This window comes from Manis pentadactyla, chromosome 6 (assembly GCF_030020395.1).
Source record: "Manis pentadactyla isolate mManPen7 chromosome 6, mManPen7.hap1, whole genome shotgun sequence".
Classification (NCBI taxonomy): domain Eukaryota; kingdom Metazoa; phylum Chordata; class Mammalia; order Pholidota; family Manidae; genus Manis; species Manis pentadactyla.
The window spans coordinates 157842387-157854753 of NC_080024.1; the positions used below are offsets into that span (position 1 = coordinate 157842387).

Here is a 12367-nt window from a genome sequence, read left to right on the forward strand (position 1 = left end):
AGCAGTGACTGCCCCTCCCAAACTCCAGGGCTCCTCCTGGAGAACAGTGGTTTTGTGCCACTCACTCACTGCCCTTGAGCATTTTAGAAAAATACCCTGATTATTCACCATAAAACCATTACACACCAGAGATCAGATCCTGGTTAGGATCATGCAGCCAAGAAGTGACCTGTGTCGCCCATACACCAGGTCACTCGGGTGCAGGATCCCGGCAAGGCGGCCACCAGCTCACAGCAGCAGGCAGAACAGCCACAGGGGCGGGGCAGCCGGGCCGCCTCCTCCCACCGTCCATCCTGTGTGCCCACTGCTGCTTCCAAGGACCAGCCCGTTGCAGCCTCCGCTATCAGAGCGGGAGCAGGCCGGGGCCCCGTAGAGGCCCCCCTGGAAGCACACCCAGGGGGTCCGTGGTGGGAAGTGGGGTCTGCATTGTTCTTGCTGTGCGTTCCCCCGGGGGAGGGGACATGCTGTAAGCGTGCTGACTCCCGGCCCCCCGTCAGGTGGACGACATCCTTGGAGAAGGCAGCGATGACAGCGACAGTGAGAGGAAGCAGCCAGAGGAAGCGGAGCCCAAGGCCGTGGGGGCCCAGGCGGGGCACAGCCTCCAGTCAGCTCCAGCCAGCGAGAGGAACCCGGCAGCCAGCTGCGGGCCCAGGTGAGGGTGCCAGGTGTGAGGGCCTGGGTAAAGGGGCAGGGGAGGGCACCCAGCCTGCGGCCACCTCTCCCACACACACCTGTCCCCACATCCTCCCAGCCGAGTGTCGGCCAGCTCTTTGGGCATTGCCTCCCCCCCCACCCCCCCCACCCCACCCCCGGCAGCAGCAACAGGTGGCCCTGTCGGGGGCAAAGGCCGCTCCTGTCATCTGAGACATTCCAGCCACATCAGACTCTGCACCCCAGAGCAGGCAGAATATAACACTTGGCTTTTCATCAAATGTTTATGATTTTAGTTGTCACCTGGGCATATGTAATTTTTCTACCTGACAAAGTGCCCTGTGTCCATCTTAAGTGGCAACGTGTGTATACAGTGGAGGCGGGAGGCGTCTGAAGGACCCCTGGGCTCCCATGGGAACGGCGGGCAGGCTGGAGCGGGCGCAGGCCCCCGCCTGGCCCCACACACCTCGCCACCCGCTCCCGCGGAGTGAAGGGTCTCGTGCCTTTTTACGCCTGCCCGCACTCTGTCCCTCAAGCTATGCCGCTTATTCCAGAGCCCCTGTTGGTGGGCCCTGGGCGCCCCAGGATGTTGAGTACTTCAGCGGCGTGTCACGGCGCACGCCCGGTGGCTCCATGCTGACACTCGCTGTCTGGCTGTGGGGCCGCTCTGGGTTGGCCACTGTAGCCACTTCCACGGCATCAACAGGACACAACGGCTGTACATCTTCCTTAAGCATCTTTTTGTTCTGTTGGGACTTGATAGTCACCTCATTTTTGTTTGCTTAGTTTTCTGCCTTCTGCCTCTTTCTGCCTCCCACCCTCACCCCCTGTTCCGTCCTGCGGGAGCCTGAGCCCCCACCCGCCAGGCAGCCTCGGCCTGTGCCCCGCCCCAGGGTGCTTTCTCTGTCCTCCCATCCTGGTGGAGAACGTCTCTGGACGGTCCCTGAGAAAGTCCCGAGGGCAGAACTTTCAACATTGGAAAACCCTGCAGGGCACCCACATCTGGGGGTGCTCGGCGGGGGCAGTTTCCCTCCAAGCTAGGTTCACCTACACCCTGACCTCCGACTTTTTCACTGGGCTTCTGCTCTGGTGACCTGGGAACCTGTCTCGTCCTGGGTGGCGACGCACTGGGGCAGGCTGTCAGCCTGAGGCTCGGCTCCCTTGCGATGGGTCACTGTCCTGCCCTGCGCCATACCGAATGACCACTTGTATGGGCAGAAGCCAGTCAGGCCGGGGCTGAAGCCTTCTTGGCCACATGGCCTGGCAAGGCCTTGAACCTCGCTGTGCCTGCGTCTGCCGTGGGGACCTGGGGTCGTGGGGTCGTGCAGGTACGCCAGCTGCAGTGCATGTGACCGCTCTTTTCTGCATCTGCTGTCAGGTCATAGCCTGTCTGGTCTGTTCTGTGAGAATACCGAGTTTTAGGAAGGGCAGCTTCCTCAGAAGCCCAGTTACAAGACAGGACTGGGCCAGAGCCCCTGCAGTGCAGGGAGCATGTGTGGACAGGACGGCCATGTCTGGGTGAGACTCGCTCAGAGAGGATGAGCTGGTGTGTGCAGCTGTGTGGTCTTGCGGGCATGCCCCTGCACCAAGGCCCTGGCTCTGCACCTGCCAGTTGCGGAGCAGGACTTCAGCTTTGCTGAGATGCTGGCACAGCTGCCTTGGGGCTTACTCGGCTGTGCTTCGTCCTGGGGAGGGGCCTGGGGGGCAGGGGCCCTGGCTCGGAGGAGAGTGTGGGTCCCATGACGGGGTGTCTTTGCAGCACTGTTGATTGGCAGCACAATGGTTATGAGTTTTTGACCCAGTATTGTTTTCTCGGTCAAGTAAAAAGAAAGAAACTCAAAGCATAATCACCGAGACTCGGAAAGAACCGGCAGAGCCCACGGGGCCGTCCTTCCCAGAGCAGCGCAGGTGTGTTAACGAGCTGCTCCGTTTCTTTATTTTTGCTAAATATCTGTTCACAAATGAAGCAGACCAGGACTGCCTTGGAAAGAACCTTCCAGACCAGAGGCACAGATGGCATACAGGTCAAGGGGTGTCCTGCACCCCGCTTTTTGGCTGGCGCAGGGAGAGGGCACATTCACCCCGTGGCCAGACGCTTGCCCAGTCTCGCAGAGAGAGTTCTGAGCAAAGGCAAACAGCGTGGTGACGGGCTTCCGCTGTGGCTCTGGCTGAGTCCTCCGGGCACTGACAGGAGGAGGGGCGCTGGCAGGACCCCGGCCACGGCGCCCTCTGTGTGGGTCTGTCTGTGTCTTACGGGTTTGTCTTTGGGGCTTTAGGACTTGGGATCCAAGAGTAAGACAGGCACCCTGATGTGCTCCCACTGCCCCCGTGTGCCCCCCCACCCCCCACTGCCAGGACCCGCACCCGCACGCCCCCCCCCGCCCTCCTGCCCGGTGTGCGCGTCGCCATCACAGACGCTCCAGGGCTTGGGGCATGCCCTGCTGCTCCACTCTCCTTCCTGTCTTGGCCAGGAAAGTTGGTGAATGTGATTTTCTCGTTGTATTTTTCCCTTGTTCTGGTTTGCTAGAACCTCAAAGAGTGGGTTTTTTTAAATGTCTCACACAATGGTTTTTATTTGTGATTAAGTAAAGTGTGTTTGGGGTTTTTGTTTTCTGTTCTGTTTTCTGCATGTGGACCGTTTTGGCTCCATAATGACTTTTCCCACATTAGACGACATGTTCCGCGCTGGACACACGTCTGACTTGGGCCTCAGCACCTGGTGTTGGCAGGTCCTGCTGATCCTCACGGCCAGGCTGTTGACAATTTTAGCATCACTGGAACTTGAAAATTATTTTTCATGGAAGGAGGAGGTGGTGGTTTCACTTGTCCTCAGGAATTGGTTCATTCCTCTTTCAAATCAACATCAAGTGCCCGTGTCATGTACTGCAGTTTGCGAGGCACTTCTGTCCCTTGAGGTAAACCCTTAAGATAAAAAAGCCAAGTAAATATTTGAGAAGGATTTGCCCAAACCAGAAATCTCCAAACTGTTGGCAACACCACACACACGTCATTGTCACTGGTGCTTGCTGATAAGGAGGCCAGCCTGGGGATGGCATGCCCGAGGACTCACGGGGCCTCTGCACGCATGCTCTGGGCTTGTGTCGGCTGGGGTGGCCTGGCCTCATCATGTGCAGTGCTGCTGCTGCTTTCTGCAAAAAAAAATATCAAGCTGGTTATAACCAGCAATTGCAAAAACATAGGCTTTACGGATCCTGTTTGATTCTCACTGGTTAGCTGCTGGTATAAAATAATAATGTGTGCTTCTTTGCCACAGTTAGTAAGATAATTGTTCCTTACTGGATAGCAAACTCTAGGTGCCAGCCCACGTGCGCTGTTGTGCACTCAAGCTGGTGCCAGCTGCTTCCTACCCGCACACTGTCCCTGAAAGGCCCCAGCTCTGGCTGCTGCCAGGTCCATGCATCCCACCAGAAAGAATCCCTGAGAGGAACCTTTTCTGGGTCTGTTTTTCCTTTTTCTCCCCTAACCCTCCAGGGCTGAGCAGATCCAGTGCCTCACATCATGCAGGGCAGCCCCCCCAGCTCCTGGCACTGCCCTGTTCTGTGGGGACTTAGCCCTGGGGCCCAGCCCCAGGATGATGTCAGCATCCTCCTCAGCCCCTGGCTGCCTGTGCTGTCAGATGGAGGCCTAGGCCGGGCACAGCTGCGCGTGCCACCCCTTTGGGGACATGTGTCTGAGCCACTCCTTGGTCTTGTCTGGGAAAACGAAGAGCTCAGAGCAGCAGAAGGCACCTACCTCACCACCACGGGTGGACAGGGGGCTGCAGCCGCTCCTGCAGGGGCCGGAGCTGGGGGTGGCTGGGCTAGACCACTGTCCGGAGCCCCAGTGACCTCAGGTGGCCTGTCCTCTCGACCCCCTTCACGTTCCTGTACTCCTATAAATGGCTTTTAAAATGGAGCTGTGTCAGCGAGGACGGGGTGCTCTCGCACTCAGCCCTGTGCTCCTTGCACCCCTGAAATTCCTGCAACGACCGCAGTCAGCAGTAAAGTCTCACGTAGGTCTAAGCACTGTGTTTCATCCACATCCCCAGAGTGAGTGAGTCAAGCCGGTGTGCGGCTGTTGGCCATCACAGTTCCCGGCACTGCAGGGGGTGAGCCCAGAGGTGGGGAGGGGTCCTCGGGGTGGGACCCTCAGCTGCAGGTCTTAGGCACTTACAGTGACAGCTCGTCACAGAGCCCAGTCTGTGTTCTTGACCTTGCCTGGGTCCAGTTCCCACCAGCACCACCCGCCTTGCCCCGGCATCCCCGAGTTCTTGTGCATCAATCCCTGCGGCCAAGCTGGTCTTCCTGGATATGCACGGGGCTAAACGCCCTGGGACCGCTGGGCCTGAGGGAACGTGTATTAAATCCCACCAGGTTCTGCAGAGCCTCCCCCCTGGGTGGCTCTGTCCACAGGCCCCCAGCTACCGGGTAGCTTTCAGCTCCCAGGTGCTGTTAAAACCCAGGCAGGTAAATGCAGGGCATTAATGCAGCCGCACACAATGGGGGCCCAGGGAGCCTAGGGCAGGCATGCACTTCACACTGCTCTCACCTGAACACAGCTCAAACCCAGCGGGGTCTTTGAACAAGCTTGTCGATGCCACGTCTGCTGTGCACACCCGACTCTGGGCAGTCGGTAGCTGCCTTCCCTTGTTCATCAGCTCCTAGGACAGTCCCCCTTCGTGTCCTGTAGATGATGTAGTTTTCCCAACTCCAGCATTAGTGGTTTCAGATTATCGGTGTGTTGTAGATCATACTGTATGTATGTGACACACAGGTCACATGCATATGCATAGACTTGCATGTGTTCCATGCATGTGTGTTTCTTACTGTGCAGTTATACATTGCGTTCTGTCTGCCTGGTTACACATGTGTACATGTCACATGTGTGACTGTCATGTGTGGCAGTCCTGTTTGTGCACCACCAAAAAGGCTCAGTGATCATGGAAGGACACCAGCACTGGGGGTGCCTGCAGGGCAGCGTGCGGCCTCGCATCAGGGCCAGTGTCCCAGCGCGACCTCCAGAGCCTCTGCCGAGCGTTGCTGACTGCTGGAACCCCATGATTGTGGAGTTTGGCAGGTGCTGATTGAAGTCCACTGATACCCCATTGGGGTGTTCTTATTTTGTTCTTTATGCTGATCAGAGTGGACGATGTGTCTCAGCTCTTCAGACGAAGGGACGGCCACAGTAATGCTCTTCCAGGACCTTGCTTTCTCCACAGAGGGATGCCTCTGAGGTCCAGCTTGGGGCATGGGCACAGCCCAGGAAAGAAGGCGCATTAGATGATAAAGATCCACTTTCTGTCATGCTGGCAATGGCCAGACAGCCGTAACATACTGCACATGGAAGGTGCAGAAACTCGGGCACCCTCACCCGTCCTCGTAGGAGAGGATCAGTATGACTGTGGAGGGAAGCTTGCCAGCCACCCTCGGGTCTCAAATGCAGATGCCTTCCAGCCTGGCCATGCTGCTTTCAGAAGCCCATCCAAGCGGTACAGTCACGCGTGTGCACAAAGCTGTCACCAGAGTGCTCCTTGTAACAGCAGACTGAGCGGTTCAAGCGGGAGCTGCAGTTCTCCCACGAGATGGAGGCTTTCTGTTGCCCGGCATTGTTTCCAGTCATTCACCAGCAAGGAGCGGCCCCTGTCCGTCTGCAGTCAGACCTGCTCCGTGTGGGCAGATTCAGAGTCTCAAGCCGCCCAGAGTGGGGCTGGGGCGTCGCTCGAACGCGACTCCTGCGAGGAGCCCTTCGGTCCTCCCAAGCGTGGGGGCTCCTGGCCTGTCTCCTGGCGGGTGCCCCTGTGTCCCGTCCGTGCCGGTTCCTTCCAGCTCAGCGAGGTGGAGCTGGCGGCGTGCACGGGGCTGGGCCTTTCTTCTGCCTCTTCCGCCTCCACGTCTGCTAGCGTCCAGGCATCTTGCTGTCTGCCTGGGTGCTTCCTTTGTCATGTGATCTGCCTTCTCCCAGCGTGGACTTGTCAGTTCTCTCAGCCCTGGTGGGCCTCTGTTGTCTCCCCCGATCTACTCAGCCTTTGAGATGTGGGGCTGGCAGTGAAGGGAGCGGACGAAGCGAGTGCTGGGGTCCCGGGGCTGATGGCCCCACACTTGCTCTTGGCTGCAGAACCAGAGTTCATCTTTGCGTTGAAACCAGAAGCTACTCTGCAATTGGTAGTCACCATGTGGCAGAGACGTGTGTGTGCAAGCTGGGCATGTGCCAGCCAGGACATTTTACAGGATGTGTGTTTACAGGATGTGTGTGCCAGGTGTTTGCGAGCCAGGGAGTTTGACAGGATGTGTATGCTGGGGATATGTGAGCCTGGGCGTTTCACGGGATGTGTGCTTCTCTTCTAGAGGCCACAAGAGAAAGCTGAATGAAGACGCTGCCAGCGAGTCCAGCAGGGAGTCCAGCTGTGAGGACGAGGAGGGCAGCAGCTCAGAGGCCGATGAGATGGCTGCAGCCCTGGAGGCCGAGCTCAGCGACCTCATGTGACCTCGGGAGGCCACGGGGCCACCACACAGATCACCTTCCCTCCGTGCAGCTCTCCACTTCCCCGCACCGCCCCTCAGATGGGGTTTCCTTTTCTTCAGGACAACGTGTATATTTTGCAGAGCTCCACATACAGAAACATTTTTTTGCAGAAATAGGTGTTTTTAGAAGTTTTACTACAGGAAAAAGTCTATGTTTTTAAGCAACAGAGTGTTACAGGGGAAGCCGTGCACCATGCCAAAGATCCTCGTTGAGCTCAGCAGAGCCGCACAGCAGGACTGGAGTTTGCAGTTTGTTGTGTAGTAAGGGTACTCTTGGGCGCAGGGGTGGTTTCCCTTTAAATTCCACCACATATTATTTCAGGTGAAGACGCTGGGGAATCCAACAAGACCTGGAAGGTGACGTAGCGAGAACCTGGCTTCTCGTCATGCTTTTCCACAGCCCAAGTTACCAGAAAATACGGAAGGATTTTTACGAGACAGCGTGTTCGAGTGTGCGCAGAACCCAAGGATGGCTTGGCTGGGCCCGGTGAGCCCCCGCCGCCTTGCCCCTCGGGCTTGGTGAGGGCCGGGGCACTTCTGAGCAGTGCTGTGATACCCGGGTCCCTGGAGCTCTCTGCTGACCAGGTTCCCAGGGCCGGGTCCACACCACCTGGACCGCCTCCCTGATGGGCCCCACCTTCTGGGGAGCCTTTCACTCCTGAGAAGCCTGCTGTAAAGGTTTTGTATATTTCATATCTGACCCATCAAACAGATTTTCTTTCATTTAATAAAAATCTCTTTCGTAAGCTCCCCCAGCTGGCGTGCAGCAGAGTGAGCCCAGCCCTGAGCCCCTCCTGCACCACCGCCCCTACCCACCCTGTCGGGAGCTGCGGAGCCACACAGCGCGTCGGCTGCAGGGTTGATTTCTGGGGCCATGGAGGCTCAAACAGAGAGGTGGTCTAGCCGAGTCCCCGAGGCCATTCCATGGCCGTGAGTCCTGCTGGGGGTTCCCAAAGCTCGCACCAAAGCCTTGGGAACACCAAGGGCTGCTGTCCCTTCTGGCTGGAGGTGCGGATGTGGGCGCTGAGGTTCCGGGAAGCATACAGGTCCAGCCCGAGCAGCTCGTGGCTGATGGGTTGGAGGTAGGATTCATCACATACAGTGCGCCGGCCACACAGCTGGGTCACACATTGTCCCTGTCCCTGTGGGCGGTCACAGGTCTGACCTGCAGGTCCCATGTGCTTGTCCAGCGTCAGGAAAACCCAGCTAGCACACGCCACCCCGAGGTCTCTGTGCTGGGCTCAGCCGCCGTGCCCAGCCGCCTCCGAGGCGGCCCCTCACCAGCCCCCTGCACGCTCCCAGCCAAGCTCTGGGCTGCAGGTGGAGGAAGCCCAGAATCCAGGAGGACTTGGGGTACGGCCAGTGTGGAGAAGGGATGCCAGACCCAGGGCGCAGGGCTCCAGGCGTGATTTGGACACAGTGAAGAGTACCTGCTCCTTCAGTCCGGGTCAGCAGTGCAGCAGACCTTTCTCTTTCCTTTTTCTGGGCTAGTTACCAAATTAAAAGTCGAGTGTTGGGCCAAGGCTGTGTCCTGTTAGTCTTTCCAGTTGCAGGTGACAGAGTCACCATTCAGGGGCGCATGTCTTCCTGTCCTGACCTGCTTGTCCGAGACAACTTGGTGGGGCTTTGGGTACAGCTGGATCTAGGCGTTCAACAGCTGTCCGGCTTTGTTGCAGCCTGAACCACACACACCTGGGCTGCCTTCTCTGCTGGCTGCACTTAGCAGGCCCATGGCCACATTCCATCCACGCTCATATGACGCAGATGGGAAGGTGGTGGTGTCACCCTGCACACGTGCACAGGTGGGCAGGCCGACGTCCACGTGTGGAGGCGTGGCACCCTCACGTCACACCAAGGTCAGGGTCTGTAGGTGCATCGCTTGCTCTTATGCCACAGGGCCCTGGGGTTTCCAGCCCATCTTTCCTGTGGGGCAGAAAGGGGAGACCCTCCTTTCTGATCTGTGTTGGCACAGAAGTGGAGACAGCAGAATCTTGAATCTGAATCATCTCGAGACTGCCTCTAAACACAAAGCAGCTGTGGCCGCTGTTTCTGGGAAGCGCTCGATGCCAATTAGCTCTCATGGTGCAGTGGCCAGGGCTCTGGCCTCTGGGCCACTGCCTCCCTGCTGCTGTTAGCGGTGCCTAACCCTGGTGCCCAGAGTAGTGGGTACAGAGGCTCCGGGGGCTCAGGGCCCTGCTGTCCCAAGCACCCCCTCAAGGAAGGAGTAGTCCAGGACCCAGCAGAACCCAATGGCTGGAAATCCCCTATGACAGAGCCTGCGTCCTTCAGTCAGTAATCTGCGAGAAAGAAAGATGGGCAGCCTTGTGATCCAAGCGCTCAGGAGACTGTAAGCGAGTCCCGTGCGGGCCCAGCTGGGTCCTGTTCACACAGGCACACCTTAGTGGGCCAGGTGGGGTTGGAGCTGGGCACCTAACAGGTGGTGGTAGCTTACTCAGGTGGTGTGCCCTTTTGTCAACAGTTCCTCATTTTAGAGAGCATTCTGAAACATGGACGGAACGATCAGATGGCCGAGGTTGGCATCAGTCATGGCCGGGCGGGCAGGGAACCGGCGAGGCCTTGACCGCGAGCAGGAGCTCCGCCTGCCCCGGGACGAGCCTGCAGTTTTCCGTGATGACAAGTGAGCACAGTGGACGCATCGCCTGGCCGAGCTTTGACACAGCCCAGAATGAGGCCTGTCCCTGGCGGCGAAGGTGGGCCCAGTAGGACAGCTCTGCGGGGGCAGGCATGGCCCTGGCTTCAGGCACGCTGCTCCTGCCGCCTTTGTAAATAGTATTTGGGGTCCCTGGCAACAAACAGGAGAATGAAATAGCACCAGTTTGAGGTCATTTGGAAAGAAGCAGCTCCACATGAGCTCGCCTGAGGGTCACTTACCCAGGGCCGGAACGGAGCAGCGTGAGCCGGGGCCCCCTCCTGCAGAGTCACCCCAGTTCCACACCAAACTAAGGCCTTCGGGTCCTTTGTAACTGCGATTTAATGATTCTTGAGATGTCCATTCTGATTTGTCTTGTGTGTCTTATGAAGATAAGTTGATGTTCTCTGAGCCCCCAGCAGATCAGGAAGTGGCATGTTTGTGGTCTTGTCACGTGAAAGAGCACGTAGGTGAAGTCCTTCCTGGCCCAGTGTGTGCCCAGAGTCCTGAGGGCGCTGCCCTGCATCAGGCATGTGGACGCCCTCCCAGCCGCACCCCTTGTGCACCCCAGCCCTTCCTCCAGGGGCCTTTAGGGCTTTAGCTCTGTGATTGTGCTTTGTTTCAGGATTTGGGCATCGCTGATTCCTGTGCAGGAAGCATCTGCAAGGATGGCCGTCTCTGTTGCTTTCATCCTGGTTGTTGTGGATTTTCTCGGGTTCACTGGTCTCCCATCTCTCATCCTCACCTACTGTGTTGTCCAACCTGATTCTGGCAGAACTTCTCCGCTGTGCTGTCCACGCCGTCTCCTTCGGGCCTGCCCTGCCACCTCCCTCGCTGCCCGATGCATCTCAGCTTCACGTGCTGCCGCTTTGTGTGGTGTTCTGTGGAGAACACCAAATCCTGAACTCTTCAGTTTCTAGAGTGTTATAATTTTTTAGAGGATAATTTCTCTTATTCCCTATACTTCAAAGACCCCACATTAAGATTTTTTAAATCTACTCTTCCTAGAATAAGAGAGGTCTGTTCATACTTGGACAGGGGTTGTGGGGTAGATTGCTGCCGGCTGCCCAGCTCTCTGCCTGCTGCCTGCACAGCCTCACAACCACCCTCTCCTTCCCCTTTGCGAGCACGCCGGCTCCTTCCTGCTTGGGGCTTCGCACGTGGCCTTTGCTCCACCTGGAAGGCCCCCGCTGCCCTCAGAGGGCTTCCTGGGCCCTGTCGCACAGCCTCCCAAATCCTTGTTTGCTGCCCGTTCACTGGTGTAGCTTCTACACGCCACAGAGACCCCGGCTCTTAATCTACACGTACTCAGCAAACATGGTTGAATAGATAAAGGGAGGCACCGGCCTCACAGGCAGTCGCCTCGGGCCGCCGCCCACTCCTTTGGGCCACCCCCGCCCTCCTCTCCTCCACCTCTGGCTCACCAGGGCCACTCTTGCCCAGGTGGCAGTGTCGGCCCACCCAGACTGAAGCAGTATCGTAAGCAGTGTTTTCCAGTTTTGCCTGGTTTTGAGCTTTAAAAGGGAATCCTTTTTTCCTCACTTGACATCTTATTTTTGGAACTTGTGCTTGCCAGGGCACATAGCCAGGGTTCATAAATGACCTCTGCTCCCCAGCACTCCACCAGGAATATTCCAAGTCATGTCTCTGTGCCCTTCCTTAGAGGGATGCCTGGGTGCCGTGCAGAGCTCAGGGCTGTCACCCAGCTGCCCCCGCCAGAGCTGCACTGCTGTCCTGTTGGCGCCCATGCCCCTGCCCCAAACAACAGGAATGGTGCTCCTGGGACGGTTGGTCCTGGACACACCCCACAGGTCTGCCAGCATGGCCACCTGCACCACACCCTCTCTGTGCACTCGTTTCCACATAAGGGACTGGCATTTCAATCCCTGCCTCTGAAAAGGGCTGCTGGACACACACGTGGGTGGGTCCCATTCACCAGAGGCTCTGGTGGTGGCTCTGGGTGGACGGAGCCCATGCAGCATGGTTGACACACGAGACCACCGTAGTTACAGAACACAGGTTCCAAAGCCTGCTGCCCCCTCAGAAGCTTCTCCTGGGGTACGTCACCCTGGACCCAGCACCTCTCGCACCCTGGGTGCTCTATGAACCAAACTGTGCAGGCGTTGCTGATGCTGCTTTGACGAGAGGCAGTGACAGCAGGGCGGTTTCCGGTGCGGAGGACTCATCCATGTTCACCCACCGTGCCCAGAATGCAGCCCCATACCCCAGGCCTTGGGGTGGTGCAGCAGGGAAACTGGGCATTGGAGAAGGTTTTAACCCCAGGATTATTTTTGCCGATGTTATAACTAGTTTGCAAAAACTGATTTTTTAACCTTGGCAGTGAGGAAAGCTGCATCGCCAGTGAGGCCCTGAGCCGCCCTCTGGTGGCAGTTGCAGCCTGGCAGTGATGCCTCTGTCACTTCTGCTGCAGTGTCAGTCACAGAGTCAGGAGGGCCCGTGTCAAAGTGAGAGGGGCAGCTGAGCAGGTGTCACAGCTCAGGGCTGGGTATATGTTTATCAAGAGCATTAAGCACTTTCTTTAAAA

At 57.7% G+C, this 12367-nt stretch overlaps 1 protein-coding gene across 7 annotated transcripts in view; it reads left to right on the forward strand.

The window, feature by feature from the left end:
- Positions 1-7922, forward strand: part of CTDP1 (CTD phosphatase subunit 1) — a 47258-nt gene extending 39336 nt beyond the window's left edge. For all 7 annotated transcript variants that reach the window (XM_036884088.2, XM_036884086.2, XM_036884083.2 and 4 more), the window contains 2 exons: positions 498-652; positions 6996-7922. In XM_036884088.2, the coding sequence (XP_036739983.2) occupies positions 498-652; positions 6996-7134 (294 nt within the window). In that variant the 3' untranslated portion in view covers positions 7135-7922. The remainder of the gene's footprint in view (positions 1-497; positions 653-6995) is intronic.
- The last annotated feature ends 4445 nt before the right edge of the window (positions 7923-12367 follow it).